The sequence below is a fragment of the Erpetoichthys calabaricus genome, chromosome 12, assembly GCF_900747795.2.
Source record: "Erpetoichthys calabaricus chromosome 12, fErpCal1.3, whole genome shotgun sequence".
NCBI lineage: Eukaryota > Metazoa > Chordata > Cladistia > Polypteriformes > Polypteridae > Erpetoichthys > Erpetoichthys calabaricus.
Genome location: NC_041405.2, coordinates 125,673,330 through 125,687,702, shown reverse-complemented (window position 1 = coordinate 125,687,702; position 14,373 = coordinate 125,673,330). Strand labels below are relative to the sequence as shown.

Genomic DNA, 14,373 nt, shown 5'->3' with positions numbered 1-14,373 from the left:
ATTTTATGTGTGTGTGTCTTCATTTCAGCTGCAAAGCAACAAAATGTGAATATTTTAGAAGGGGGGTTATTCTTTTCTATACCTAATTCATTTATTTAAATGAGCTGAATAATCCATTGAGGAGGGTGCTTTCATCAGTTTACCGTGTGTACCGCACAAGGGAGGTGCACACACATAGAAGCTGAGGAAATGGAAAAAAGTAAATGTTAGTTCTCCAACATTTTGTCCCTTTTTTTATTTTTTTTTATTTTTAAGCATAATCAAAACACCAAGGGAAACCAATTGCCCCCTGCTCTTCAAATGTGTATATATGTGTGTGTGTGTACATATATTTCAAACATTCATCTCAGACTTAAACTGTGGATATGTTACATCGACGACACATTTGTCATATTAAAAAGTAACCTGCTGAATGAATTCTACAGCAACATCAGCTCAGTATTCCCCACAATCCAGTTCACGATGGAAAAAGAAAAGAATGGACACATCAATTTTCCTTGACAATTCTATTGAAAGAGGTAACCACTGTGATAAACCCCAGGCGTCAGTGAGCCCCAAACCCCAACACGATCGCCAAAACACAGTCCTTTATCAAAAATAAATGAAGGTTTTATTTAAATACCTCCAAAGATATCACCAATACGCACAAAACACTGGTCTTTTTCTCTCCACAATATGTTCTCTCACCACCGCACTGCCCTCCTCTAGTCAAGTATTGCCTCTCTAACACCCAGTTCTGACTCACTTGAGTAAGGGAGTGCGGTCCCTTGTATTACAGACCTGGAAGTACGTACTTCCGGTGCCAGTGCGATTTCCCGATGGAAGTACTTCCGGGTCACACAGAAGTCCATTACTTGAGCAGGGAGCTTGTTTCCCTGGAACGCCCTCTTGCGGCACCCTGTGACCACAGCAGAGCTGCCCTGCCAGGCTACATTTCCCGGCATGCCCTGCTGGCTTCCCACTGGGTGGGGATATCCGGGACTGTTGCCATCTAGTGTGCAGGGGGAATAACAGTTCCCTAGCGATCTCTGCTTCTATAGGGACTGTCTGTCCATTTCTTCCTTCCGGGTCTGCTTCCTTTCCTGGCCGCGATGTCCGTCCACCTCGTGTGGCATCTATACCACGCAGGTTTTAATTACAAGTGTTTATCTCAAGGAATGCATCTTCTTACATTATATATTATCTTTATCGTCTGTTCATATCAAATGGCTACCCCAAGACAATTATTAAACAATGCCTATATAGGAGAAGTCGCAGACCTCAGCAAACAGTCGACTCCAACTTGGTACCCACAGTACTTACCACACCCTCCCTTATCATTGTGGAGTGTCAAAAAGTACAGCACGCGTCCTGCCCAGCTCTGGGATCAAGCGTACAAGCCGGCAAACACTTTACAGACTGTCCTTTTCAATGGCAAAAGCAGAAAGTCGACCACAGAGACAAGAAACGCAGTTTATAGCTTTCCATGCAGTGTATGCCCAGTGGTGTATGTGAAACAAACAGCTAAAAGACTCTCAAAACGCATACAGGAACATCGCAGTGCCATCAGAAGAAAAGACCCACAGTCTCTGATTTACACACATACAAGTTCCACCGGACACATGTTTAACTGGGACACTGTGAAAGTAAAATTCAGGGCCAATACTAAGCGTGTCAGGGAGCTGGCTGAATCATAGCTCTCTAATGATAATGCCATTAATAGACACTTGGACTTGAACTCGGCAAATGTAGGCTTAAAAAGAAAAACATCTAAATAATAAAAAAGATTTTATGACCAACACCTACCAAACCCCACTCCCACCCTTCACCTGCTAAATATTGCCTTTGATTCCTGTATGTTTAATCATTTTCCTCTGATGATGACACCTGGTAGGTTGTCAAAAGCTTAGGAATTAAAAACTATTTTAAGATATGTGACTCATTTTCTCCCTTTGTGGAACCCTAGCTACATTATATTATATATATATTAATGTACACATATAAGCTGAATAGTCCAAATGGGAGACACCTCTTATTGATGAACAGAATGCGCATGCATGCAGGCTGGGTGAACAAAGCAGCTGTGAGATGCGGTGTTGGGGGGAGTTATCCGTTATTTGCTTCAGAACTGTTCTGGTATCAGTATTGAGTTCCAAGAGCTGGTATTAATACTGAAGTCAAAATTTTACTACCTATATAATAAGCACAGTTTACTGTCCATATTTAATAGCAGGGAGTCAGACCAAATAAGAACCACATTAGATGTATGGATATATGGTTATTTCAGATATGGAAGATGGAAGTTTCAAGGTAAGGTAATTGAACTCCCTGATCAAAGCAGTGGTAGCGCTGCTGCCTCGCAGTTAGGAGACCCAGGTTCGCTTCCCAGGTCCTTCCTGCGTGGAGTTTGCATGTTCTCCCCGTGTCTGCGTGGGTTTCCTCCAGGTACTCCGGTTTCCTCCCACAGTCCAAAGACATGCAGCTTAGGTGGATTGGCGATTCTAAATTGTCCCTAGTGTGTGTGTATGTGTGTGTGTGTGTGCGCGTGTGTGTGTGTGTGTGCCCTGCGGTGGGCTGGTGCACTGCCCGGGGTTTGTTTCCTGCCTTGCGCCCTGTGTTGGCTGGGACTGGCTCCAGCAGACCCCCGTAACCCTGTAGTTAGGATATAGCGGGTTGGATAATTGATGGATGGATGGATGATCAAAGCACTGGTGAGTGGCACCGGGTTGTATGTTGATTAGCACATGAGTAAGAATTTCACTGGACTCCACATGTCACAACACTGAGCCTACAAACCTATAAGTCTGCATTTTTAGGCAGCAAACTGGACACTACAGAGAAAACAGTTCTAAAAATGTAATATGGATAAGCTAATAGATGGCTGAATGACTAAGACAGTTTATGTTCATCACTAAAGAGAAAGGTGACAATTGAGTGGCATAACAGAATGAAAAAGAGGGGACTGGAATTTGAGTAAATCCTTAAAAGGTAATTTGAACATGTTTCCCTTTTTTCTAGCCTAAAGTAAAGCAGTTAATACGGTGACACCTTTCAGCTTCAAGAATTTACAACTTTTGTACTGTGCTGTATTGAAATATCTACAGAAAAATCACAAGCTAATCCTGCATTCCACATATTGTGATGTGAAACAACAACCTTTTTCAATATTCTATAAGTATATGTTTTTATAAGTGTTCCAGAAAAAAATTAAATAAATTGAACTGCAGGGACAATGATGTTGCTGAGCAACAAAATCCTTCTAGCCTGCTCTGCTTAGAGAAGCTTGCTGCATCCTTTTAATGTGCATAAATTTAACAGAGCAAGAAGAGAAATAAAGTGGGAAAGGCGCGCCAAGAACAAAATTACTGAATCAAGGGCCATTATGGGGCTTACATGGAGCAAACATACTGAATGTTGAGATAGACAGGCTGCACAGTGATGACGGGACGAGACCAAAGGCCACATGGATTACAGGGAGGATACATGACAAATGCACCTACTATCCTCATAGTCCTACTGTCTGCAGTCTCTGTTACCTGTGAATACTATGAAAAATACACAATGGAATGAACATATGCCACCAAATTCCTGGGATAATTAAACCTGTCATATTCGTGATTTGTTTGAAAAAGTGTCTTGCCTTGATATGCACTCATAAAACCCCCAAAGCATGGTGGGAAACCATTTGTGGTCCATGATTTTGCCTGTTTCTGATACTGCAGAGGTTCATTTTCATAGGAAAGCCAGACATGAGATAAAAAAGTGGCGGAGGTCTTTAATAATCCTGTTTGCCTTTTAAGGTGTTGCTTATGTCAAGAACAGAAGGTGGCTGAGGGTCAGTTACAAGCTGTGTCGCCTTTATCATCATCTGCAGTGTTTTACAGTCTTGGAGCTGAGGAAGTATGATGCCAGGATGTTAGGTTGGCAGTGAAGGTAGAATTTTCTGTGCACCTGTAAAGGTTTGTGAGGACAGAGGGAGAAATGCAAGCAGCCTTCAGATGTCTAAGGAAGCAGAGGTGCAACTGTGCTCACTGTGGCAAAGCGTGTTCAAAGTTTGTGGTGTGTTGGAATGGGTGGAAGGCTTTAATCAAATAATGCAGCTCAGACCTTGTGAGTGTAGGTGTACGGGAGGAAAGCCATACAGCGGAGAACTTACTAGATTAACTGGCGAATTGCTTGGTACGTACAAGAGTGCAGGTAGCACAGCCTTCCCTTATTGAGGTTCCACAGATCGTTTAGTGCAGTGCTTCTTGGCCATTTTGTTTCGGCAACCCACGTTTGGTGGGTGGGGTTGAGGAAATTTGTCAGATTGGTAACCCAGCACGACACCCGACCAATATAAACAATAGCTACAGAGTGGTTCAGAAACATTGGTTTAGTGCACCTGCACTTGCACGGTGTTAAAAAGGTCAGAGTAGGGCAGAACGGAAATAAAAATGGAGAGATGGTAAACAATGATAGAGAAAACTAAAAAGTATATGAGAGCAGGATCGTGCAGTCAAACCAGTGCTGTGAAGATGAGATGCCCAGTGGGGTGAGAGGAACAGCTCCGCAAGGCAGGTCAATCCTGCTGAGCAGCAGACAACAGAAGCAATCACCGGCTCCAGGGGTCCTGCTGACTCTATGGTGGTATAGAAGAGCAATGACAGTCTCAGTGAGTTACCAGCTGAGGTGGCTGGGACACAAGGCAGATGTTTGATTGCATTCATTGGAGCAAACAAGCCCTGTGAATGAGCAGGGGAGACAATTGAGCAGAGCACTGGAGACACACTGAAGGATGTTGATTCTGACTGGTTTTACTCCTATTTTTTAACTATTTATTGAATTTACTTATTGGTTTTATCTTTAGCAGGTCACTATTATTTTATTATTTATTGAAGACTTTATTGAACAGCACCATACTTTGGACACTGCTTGTTTATTGGAATAAAAAGCATGTTAAACTTTGCATCGTACCTTGTTGTTTGTGTCTTCACTGTCCTTGTCCATCTCGGATCATGACTATGATGTCCCCGGAAGAGGCCCAAGGCTGCAGGCACCCGGGTATCACACCCTCTTCAGTTCATCAGTGATAAATCACTCCACGAAATGTAAAATGGCTTTTGACAGCATGCCCTCCAATGTAGATGCAAGTATGGTCTGCCTTCTGCTTCCTCAACTTTTCTATGTGCAGCTCTTTAGTTTTGCTGACTTTAAAAATCAGATTGTTTTCCTGATGCCATCGAGTCAGCAGGTAAACCTGTCATGTGGTCATTTATATTCGGAAATTTGTATAAGCACCTTCAGTCTGCAAAAAGCGATGAGCATTATAATAGAATGGACTGAATTTAGTGCATCTCACATATTTGAAGCCATGTCCCCTACGGTCTAGTGGAATCATTCAAGTCCATCATTTGTCTTTTGGTTGAAAGCGTTTTACTGTGACTGTGCTGGTGGAGGTCAGTGTAAAATGTGGAAGAGGTTTAGGTCATTTACAGTGGAAATGCCCTGATGAATGTTCCTTCCTGCACCTTTACCACACATGGCAGGATGAGTGAATAGATAAAGGAGCATGCACAAAAAAACTTACCAGCCTTGTGTTGACAACGGGAAACAATAATGCCAAGAGTGCTCCATTAAGCATATGCATTTGTAACCTGCAATAAAACACAAATACAGACTATTATGACAACTACAGATTAACAAACCTACTACTCTGATTTATATTACAAAGATGAATATTTTTATTACAAGAAATACCTAACCTTTTTTTTTTGTTCTTTATTTCGCCTTATACAATTTCTTGTATTAGGAATTTGTTAGTTTTCGCATACACCTTGAGGTCAGAGCGTAGGGTCAGCCATTATACAGCGCCCCTGGAGCAATTACAGGTTAAGGGTCTTGCTCAAGGGCCCAGCAGAGTAGGATCTCTTTTGGCAGTGACAGGGATTCGAACCAGCAACCTTCTGGATACCAGCACAGATCCTTAGCCTCAGAGCCACCACTCCGCCCTAAAAACCTAAATGCAACAGTTATCCTTTCAGATAATCATAGATAAAATGTGCTTATTTTAAACATACAAGCACAATCTAATATATTTCTATTTTTAACACTTGTCCACAAACCCACATATTGCAAAATCATATCTGCCCTGGCACTATTTTTATATGTGACATAAATAAAAACTACCAGAGCTCAAGCACACAATGTGTGCCATGTCTTCCTGTTAATCACCTTTCCCCATTTGTTTGTAGGAATGCAGCTGAAACCTGAATATACCGCCTCACAGTGCCCGAGGAGAGGGTTCAACTGCCAGGTCAGTCATTATCTGGGGGAGTTTACATACTCTCTCATTGTTCACATGGGTTTTGATGGGTGCAACTTGTGAAACAGAACAACCATCCCTAATAGAAATGTACCTGTCATTCCTACATTTTGAATTCTTTGTCTCTACATTCAGCAAATACATTTTTAATCAATTATAAGATCTTCAGAGCAGAATCCTCAATGCTTTTTCTATACCTTCAGTTCCCTGGCTTTAGTATAATTTTCCATTTTTCTGTTGTTTTTGAATTATTATTTGTCATATGGTTTTTGCTATAATGTAATTATTGTTACTACTGTTATATTTATTTGTTTAATTTTTTTGTATGGTGTATTTAACATGTTTAAAATATATTTGTTGTGTTCTGTGGGAGGAACGGCAAGAGGCAGGTCCACTCTGACGTCACTGCTGCTGGGACCACTGAACATCACTGAGAATTATGGAGACAGTATCGAGTGAGCACTGTTCTGATTTACTGGTTTGCGGATTGGTCTTGTTTGCCTTTTGTAATTATTTTGTTCTTTATCCTGTTTTTACCATTTTTTTGCTGCTCCTTTTCTTTATACAAGTAACTTCTTCATTTACAAGATTCTTTGTTAGCCTTGGCAGTCAAGCCAGTTGTTTTATGGTTAAAGGAATACTCCTCCAAAAAACTATTTTTTACATGTTACTTACCCCATTGCTGTTTGTAATGGTGGCCAGAAAAAATGTAATATGTTTTCACTCAGACGTTTATGATATAATAGTAGCCAATAGTGATCAATGCTGTACAACAGAAAACAATGAGAAAGATGTCCATGGAAAAAAGAAAAAAATCTCCAGTTGAAAAATCCATACGTCTGTTAACCAGTCATATGCTCAAAACAGGTAAAACACGTGTTATTTTACTAAAATTTTGCTAAATAGTTAACTTCTAGATTGCTCAGTGCACATCATAAATGGTAAATTAAAAGCTCATGGGAGTCACTTTTTGAATTAAAGACCTAACTCTTCCCCTCATTCATTGGTGAAGAGTCCTCTCTATTTCAAAAAGTGACTGCCAAGAGGCTTAAATTGAATGTTTATGATGTATGCAGAATATTCCAGAAGTGTATATTTAACAATATTTAAAAAAAAAAAGCCTGCATCTTGCACAATATAAGTATACATCTGTCCTGACTCTCTTGAGATTATAAAAGATCCCTGGCCATCTGTTGTAAAGAATATGGTGTACCCTGATGTCCAGGCTAATTTGCCCACCACCACCCAGTAATTCTGGCCACTTAATCGTCACTTGTCTCTATGTGGCTCTCTCTCTTACCCCTTCACCACCTAATAGCTAATGTGTGGTGAACGTACTGCTGCAAAATGGCCATAGTTGCATCAACCAGGTGGGTGCCGCACATTGTTGGTGGTTGAAGTGGCTCCCCACTCTCTATGTGAAACTCTATAAATGTAAAGAATTATTATTATTATTATATATCCAGATCATGGGTTTCCAAAGTCAGTCCTGGAGACCAACTGTGGCTTCAGGCTTTTGCTTCAACCAGATTCCTAATCAGTGACAACACCTCATAACACTTATCTCAATTAATTAGCTGCTATTTTTTTCTCTTCTCTTATTCTACATTAAGAAAATACAGAGGAATGATTTTTACATTTATAAGACATTTAGAAATACTTCTAATTTTGTTATAGATTTAAATTCTTAACTCACTTTTGTTGATTTCATTCTATTTTGCCCTTTCTCTGTGCAGTTTGCTCCCTTCATTGTATCTTAATAATGACAATTAGAAACGAGTAGAGCAGACAACCGGGCAAACAACACTGAATCATCAAAGGCTGCAACTACTTTACTGTCAGACCCACTAATTAGAAAATAATGGATTAATTAAACAATTAGAACACCCAGAAAAACAGAATGAAAATCAAGATGAAAATATTGTTAAAAAGTACAAAAATTATTCCCATATAACTGCTTAGTACATTTTCATTTTTTTTTCTAATTTCTATACTGTTCCCAAAACACAGAAACTGGGAAATAACAGTCCACTTAATTAGCCCAGGAGTCCAATTAAAAACAGAAGCTGGTTGGAACAAAAACCTGCAGCCACAGTGGTCCCCAGGACAGAGTTTGAGAACCCCTGATCTAGATAACGGACATGTGGATTATGCAACACGGGTAGTGTTAGATTTTTTGTTTTTTATTAATTTCACATTGTTTGGCATTGTACAGCATTGTCTTCTATTATATGATAGACTTCTTTCTCTCTATTCTGCTTGAAAACATGAGGATTACTACAAACTACATGGGGTAAATCATGTAATTTTCTAACCTGTCCAATCCAGACCAGGGATTAGAGGGGTTGCTGAAGCCTATCACAGCCAGCACAGGCATAAGGCAGGAATAAACCCTGGACAGGACGCCAGTCCATCGCAGGGCAAAAACACACAGACACACACACACGATTTAGTGTTGCAAATTCACCCAACCTGCATGTTCTTTGGACAGTGGGAGGAAACTACATGAGGTAAATATCATATTAAAAAAATGTAATTTTTGGGTGTAGAATTCCTTTAATCCTCTCTCTGTAAGGGTATTTTTGAGTATTTTGAATATTTAAAGTACTTTAGAAGTGTTTAAAGCCAGCACCCCTTTTTGGGGCCTGCCTCTTGAGTTTTAGGGTCTGGCTGCCTTGAGTGAGGCATATTTTGGGAGGCTGATTCAGTGAGATCCTGATCTGGCCTTTGTTTTTGAAGCCTTAATACCCCTTTAGGTATCTTGTGTCACTGTTTCACCTGCTTCCATCAGTATTTACATAAAATGACAAATAATTGAAAAGTAACGGTTATGGTAACACTTGGTTGCACCCTGCAAATCAGACCTGAATGCCAGTCCACTCAAGGTGCACCTGTGAAGGATATATAATGACAGCTTAATCGATATCATTTTGAAAAGCAGTCATTGGAAGCCATCCCAAATAACTTTTCACACTGCTACGATACATGCTCCCTGCTAATCGTTAACATTTTAGCACTGCTAATTAAATGAATAAAGACAGTACTTGTGTACAAAACATTGACATAGTTGGCACAGTACATAACCTGGTGTGGCCACTACACCAATTTTTCATTTAATGCATCATCGTACGAATTTGCACGCAATTTGTCAAGAATTAGTTTTCTATTAGGAATTTGACAAACACATGTATATTTCCTTTCCCGAATAAATATGTGATCTGCTTTCTCATAATTTTATTACCATCTTGAAGTTATGTTAGAGCTGCAGCCAGTTTTGAATTACAAGAATTCATGATCAATACACTGGATTGTATTCAGAGTCCCTGGAGCTTTCTTCAAGGAAGTAACTAACAGTGTAAAAGGCAGCTGACAGATTATGAATGAAATGCAGTTCGGCTGGTTTTTTAATTTCCATTTCATAATTATTCATCCATCCGTCTATCATCAAACCTGCTTAATCCATTCAGTGAATTGCAAGGGAGTCTGAATTCCATTCTATCAACACTGGACTTAAACCTGGAACTAACCCAGGATGGGGTACAAGTCTTACTGCATGGTGAGTTTAAGGTTATGCTAAAAGAATATTAGAGAAATAGCTAATTACTTACCGAAATACAATGGTTGCAGTTTTACAGGGAGGACAAGCAAGCAGAAAAATCTGCAATGAAAAGTAACAGCATATTAGAACATAAAAGAGGTAGGGAGTCAGCATGAAACCACAGCTTTAAGTATAAACATAGAAAGTTTTTACTTATAAATGACCATTTAACATGAAAAAATATCCTGAAACATTTTAAAAAGAGGGCCAGGAGTGTGGCACAGTGGTTAGCACTGATTCAGTAATATGATTTTGAATCCTGTGAAAATACAGAAAGAAACAGGATATACAAAATGAATTATAAGATAGTGAGATAAAACACCCCATAACACCCCACCCCATTCGAAAGAGCAAGCCAATAGGGAGTGACAGTGGGGCAGTTAAAAACATGTGGGAGACATTTAAGATGTAGAAATGACAGAGAGGGTCGACAGATAAATCTACGTTCATAATGGACAAAATTAAACTATGCTGAAAACTGGTGTTCCTGGAAGTCAGAGTGACAATCTTGAAGATGGTGTACTGCCACAAGGCAATGAAGGACGGGAGATCACATTGCCACACAGAATACAATGGTAATGGGCTTGCTGGAATCTTCTGCATAGTGCCGCAAATAAAGTGGCAACTGTTTTTTTTTTTTGTTTTTGTGTGTGTGATGACAATTAATGAGCAAAAATAAAAAGTGGATGAGCAGGATAAGGGGAGGAAACTGATACACCCCATTATTCACCCCATAAAAGGAAAAAAAAGAGGAAGGGATGTAGAACCCGGAGGGACTTGCAGACTGAGAAAAAAACACAAATTCTCCTTCAAACTGTGGGGGACCTTTTCAGTTTAAGCAGTTGGTAAGTGGTGGTGGACATATGACAAGAAGGTTCAGAATTGTGAATGGAGGAAGTATGAAGGATTAGTTCTTTTCCTAGCACACACAACACAGATGGAAGCTTCACACAGAAAACCAAAGATACAATATGTGGAATAAATTTAGAAATAATGTGGCAGACCTTCAGTAGTTCTTTCGGCCGACCAAGCTGAGGCAATTCATACTTACAGTCAAGGGCCATAGGAAAATGACACGGTAATAATGTACTAGAATTTGTCAAAACAAGCAGCAGTAAGGAATCTTGTGTTATTACTATTAGTATTTCACAGGTTCTCATGTTTTCTTAACCTTGAAGGGCCCTTTAAGATTTGTTTTGATTGCTGCTGTCCCATGCGGCTGCTTCTTACGTATTCAGTCCGCACCACCTACCTTACATCAGTGTTTCTCAAATTTTATGGTCCCACACCCCAATTTTTCCTTTTTAAATTCATCGACAACATTGTTGGAACAAGCTCACTTAGAAATGGGGAAACATGTTGCACAATGGTACCAATTGCTTAGGTGCCCCACAACAGTAACCCATCACCCACCAGTGGTGCAATTCAGTGGTTGAGAAACTCTGTATTACACATACCCAGCATGCAGTGGCAGAGACTCGAAGATCTGTACCAACAGTTAAAGCATGCATACCGGTGACCCACAGACCCTTGACTGCAATGACCTGTACATTTTGTGACCAACATATGGCCAAATGGCCAGTCCCAAATAGATCCATAAGATGTCACCCGACTGTAATGTACTGCTGGTTTAACTGGTTATCTTGTGTTGATTTGACTTTCACTCTCATTTACTCTGTAAAGTGATTTGTAACGGTGCTCCTTATAAAAGCACTGTATATAGTAAACCCCAAGGCGAACGGTATTAAAATTTCCAAAACTAGTCATGTTTTAGATCAGAAGATGGGGAATGCCCTTCTTATTTTGAAAGAAGCAAGCTTTTTAAAGGTCTTTTCTTTTTAACACTTCACGCTCAATTTACCTGCCAATGTGTTAGGTGAAGGTAAAGCTATTAATCTTCTGAGTGTCTGTGTTTAACAGCTTGCTAATAGGCAGCAAGGCAGCTGTTTCAGACAAAGTCAACTGGCTGGAATCGAATTTGTAGTTCATCACCCAAAACCTGGCACACCAGTTAGATTGGCAGGTTTCCTTAAGCAAGATACAGCTGCCATTGCAAAAAATGTTACAGAGAGGTGCAATGATATGCTTCTCTTGTTTTTTGCTTAATTTCTTTTCGAAAACAGTCCATTCTAAACAGTCAATTTTGAGAAGCTTTTCTAACTGAAGTGCATAAAAGAATGTCATGAAGTGATCAGATAATATCGTCCCACATAAGTTACAAGTGAAAAATGCCCCAGAAACAGTCCTCTCCTATGAATTTTCCTTACACATGCAGTTCTAATTTATACCATAATTAAAACTGTATGAAATTAGCAATACTCCAGAGGATAACTAAAATATCAGTCCATCTGGAATCCTTCTGACTTCACAATGACTGTGGAGTCCTTTAAAAGGCAAAGACAAGTAACATGTGGTGAAGACACATATAAGAAACTTGACAAACAAGCGGAGACCATTCAGTCCATCAAGCCTGTTTGTTTAGCTAGCAGCCAAGCTGTCCCAATATCTCATCCAGATTCTTCTTGTCATGGTTTCTGCTTCAACTACATGGCTCGGTAGTTTGTTCCAGATCCCCATAACTCTTTAAGTGAAGAAGTCGTTCATCTCTTCAGTCTTAAATGCAGTTCCCCTTAATTTCCACTGATGTCCTTGAGTATGTGATTCACCCTTAAGCTGAAAGAATTTTGCTGGAGCTACTTTCTCAATTGGATTAGGTCCCCATGCAGTCTCCTCTGTTTGGAACTAAACATGTTTAATTCTGAGTCTGTCATAGTAGAACATATCCTAGTTGTGCTCAGCTTCATGTGTTACTATGTCTTTCTTGTACTGTTATGACCAGAACTGCACACAGTACTCCAGATGTGGTCTCACCAGTGCATTTTATGGTCGAGCATAATGTCCCTTGATGTATATTGAACAGTTTTTATGATATAACCTAACATTTTATTTGCCTTTTAAATTGTTTCGTGCAGTGCTTAGTCAATGAAAAAGTTGTGTCAACATATACCCCAAAGTTCTTTTCAGAGGTCTCTTCCCTTATGATAGTTTCTCCCATCTTGTATTTATAACTGATTTACAACACAAGCCATTGATTGACTGGCTGAGGGTGTACACACACTAGGCTCGCACTCACAATATGCTTAATGTTCTGGGCCTGGGCACACATTCATCATGACCAAAGCCAAAAACATCCAAACAGGGGGTGACAGCATGTATGTCAAAATTATTTTATTACTTACTTTGTGTTTTTTTTTTTTGTTGTCATGTACTGTAGATTAGAATAACACTCTATCCTCTTACAGATTTATCAAGTGTACAGAGCAGCATTTTACTCTTAATCGTGCTGATGTACAAGAAGGTTTTTACGGAGACAAATGATGTTAAGAGAGGAATTTGCAGCTTTTCTTGCCAACTACAATTCATGTCCATCTGTAAGGTGAGAATAAAAAGCTGTTTTTAACTCAAATAGTGCAATTCTCATTTCATTCATTCAATACTATCTGACTTGTCGTGTCATTGACATGATGTCTGTTTTCTGTGCTTGGGCACGTTTAGCGATCGCACTGTGACTGACTCCTACTGAACTATGCCACGGTGCACCTCTTCCAAGCAGGCCAAGGCACAGTATTATTGGCTCAGCACAAACCGATCACACAAGTCAAACAAACTAGACTTTGGTGGGGTTTAAATTCAGACAAATGTGCTCGGGCAAAGAACAAATTGCAAGTGTGAGTACACCCTACGTCACCAGTACTGTTGGCTCAGCCCAATAATACACATCCACACATCTCACATTTAAGTGACAGACATTGCATTATAGCTGGCAAAGTCACTGTCTTGGTTAAACACAAGATGTAACACGTTTTCGGTGTTCCTGGAAGAATTCTTTTCCAGGGAAAAAAAAAAAGTTTAAATCAATTTAGGGTATTAAGGTAGGGTAGCACAGCAGTTTGTGCTGCTGCTGCTTCACACCTCCAAAAGACATGGCTTTAAACCCCAGCACCGTTCAGTGTGCAGCTTACAGGTTCTCTTCAAAGGCTTTTCACTGGGTACACTGGTTTCCTTCTCCAGCTGACTGGAAAGCTAAACATGAGCTGAATGAATTGACCAACATCCTCTTCAGGTTTATTTCTGCCTTGTAACCAATGCTGCCAGGACAGACTCCAGTGTGACCCCAGTTGGATGGAGAGGGTTAAGTAAATGAATGAATGAGATACTAATGTGTTTATGAATCAGAACTACAGAAAACCCAAATTCCTTTTCGTTATCCACAGACAATGTTCACCACTGCACTGGTGGCACTTTATCTTCAAAGGCCATAAGAAGCAAAAATACAGTCTGGAGAAGAAATGGAGATGGAATTTGATGGGAATGTCTTCTTCACATTACTAGTAGTAGTTGTGGTAATAATGTCAAATATACAAAGTAGACTGAAATTCTTACTTCTGCACTTAATTCTTACTTTGGAGGAGCCCATCTCTTCTCCTATTGA

The 14,373-nt window shown here is 39.9% G+C and overlaps 1 protein-coding gene across 2 annotated transcripts in view; it reads right to left on the bottom strand.

Annotated features, from left to right (window-relative positions):
- LOC114662565 (transmembrane protein 164) overlaps positions 1 to 14,373 on the bottom strand; it is an 83,431-nt gene that overhangs the window by 28,927 nt on the left and 40,131 nt on the right. For both annotated transcript variants that reach the window (XM_051934934.1, XM_051934935.1), the window contains exons 2-3: positions 9,892 to 9,941; positions 5,549 to 5,615 (exon numbers count right to left, since the gene is read on the bottom strand). In XM_051934934.1, coding sequence (XP_051790894.1) covers positions 5,549 to 5,615; positions 9,892 to 9,941 — 117 coding nt within the window. The remainder of the gene's footprint in view (positions 1 to 5,548; positions 5,616 to 9,891; positions 9,942 to 14,373) is intronic.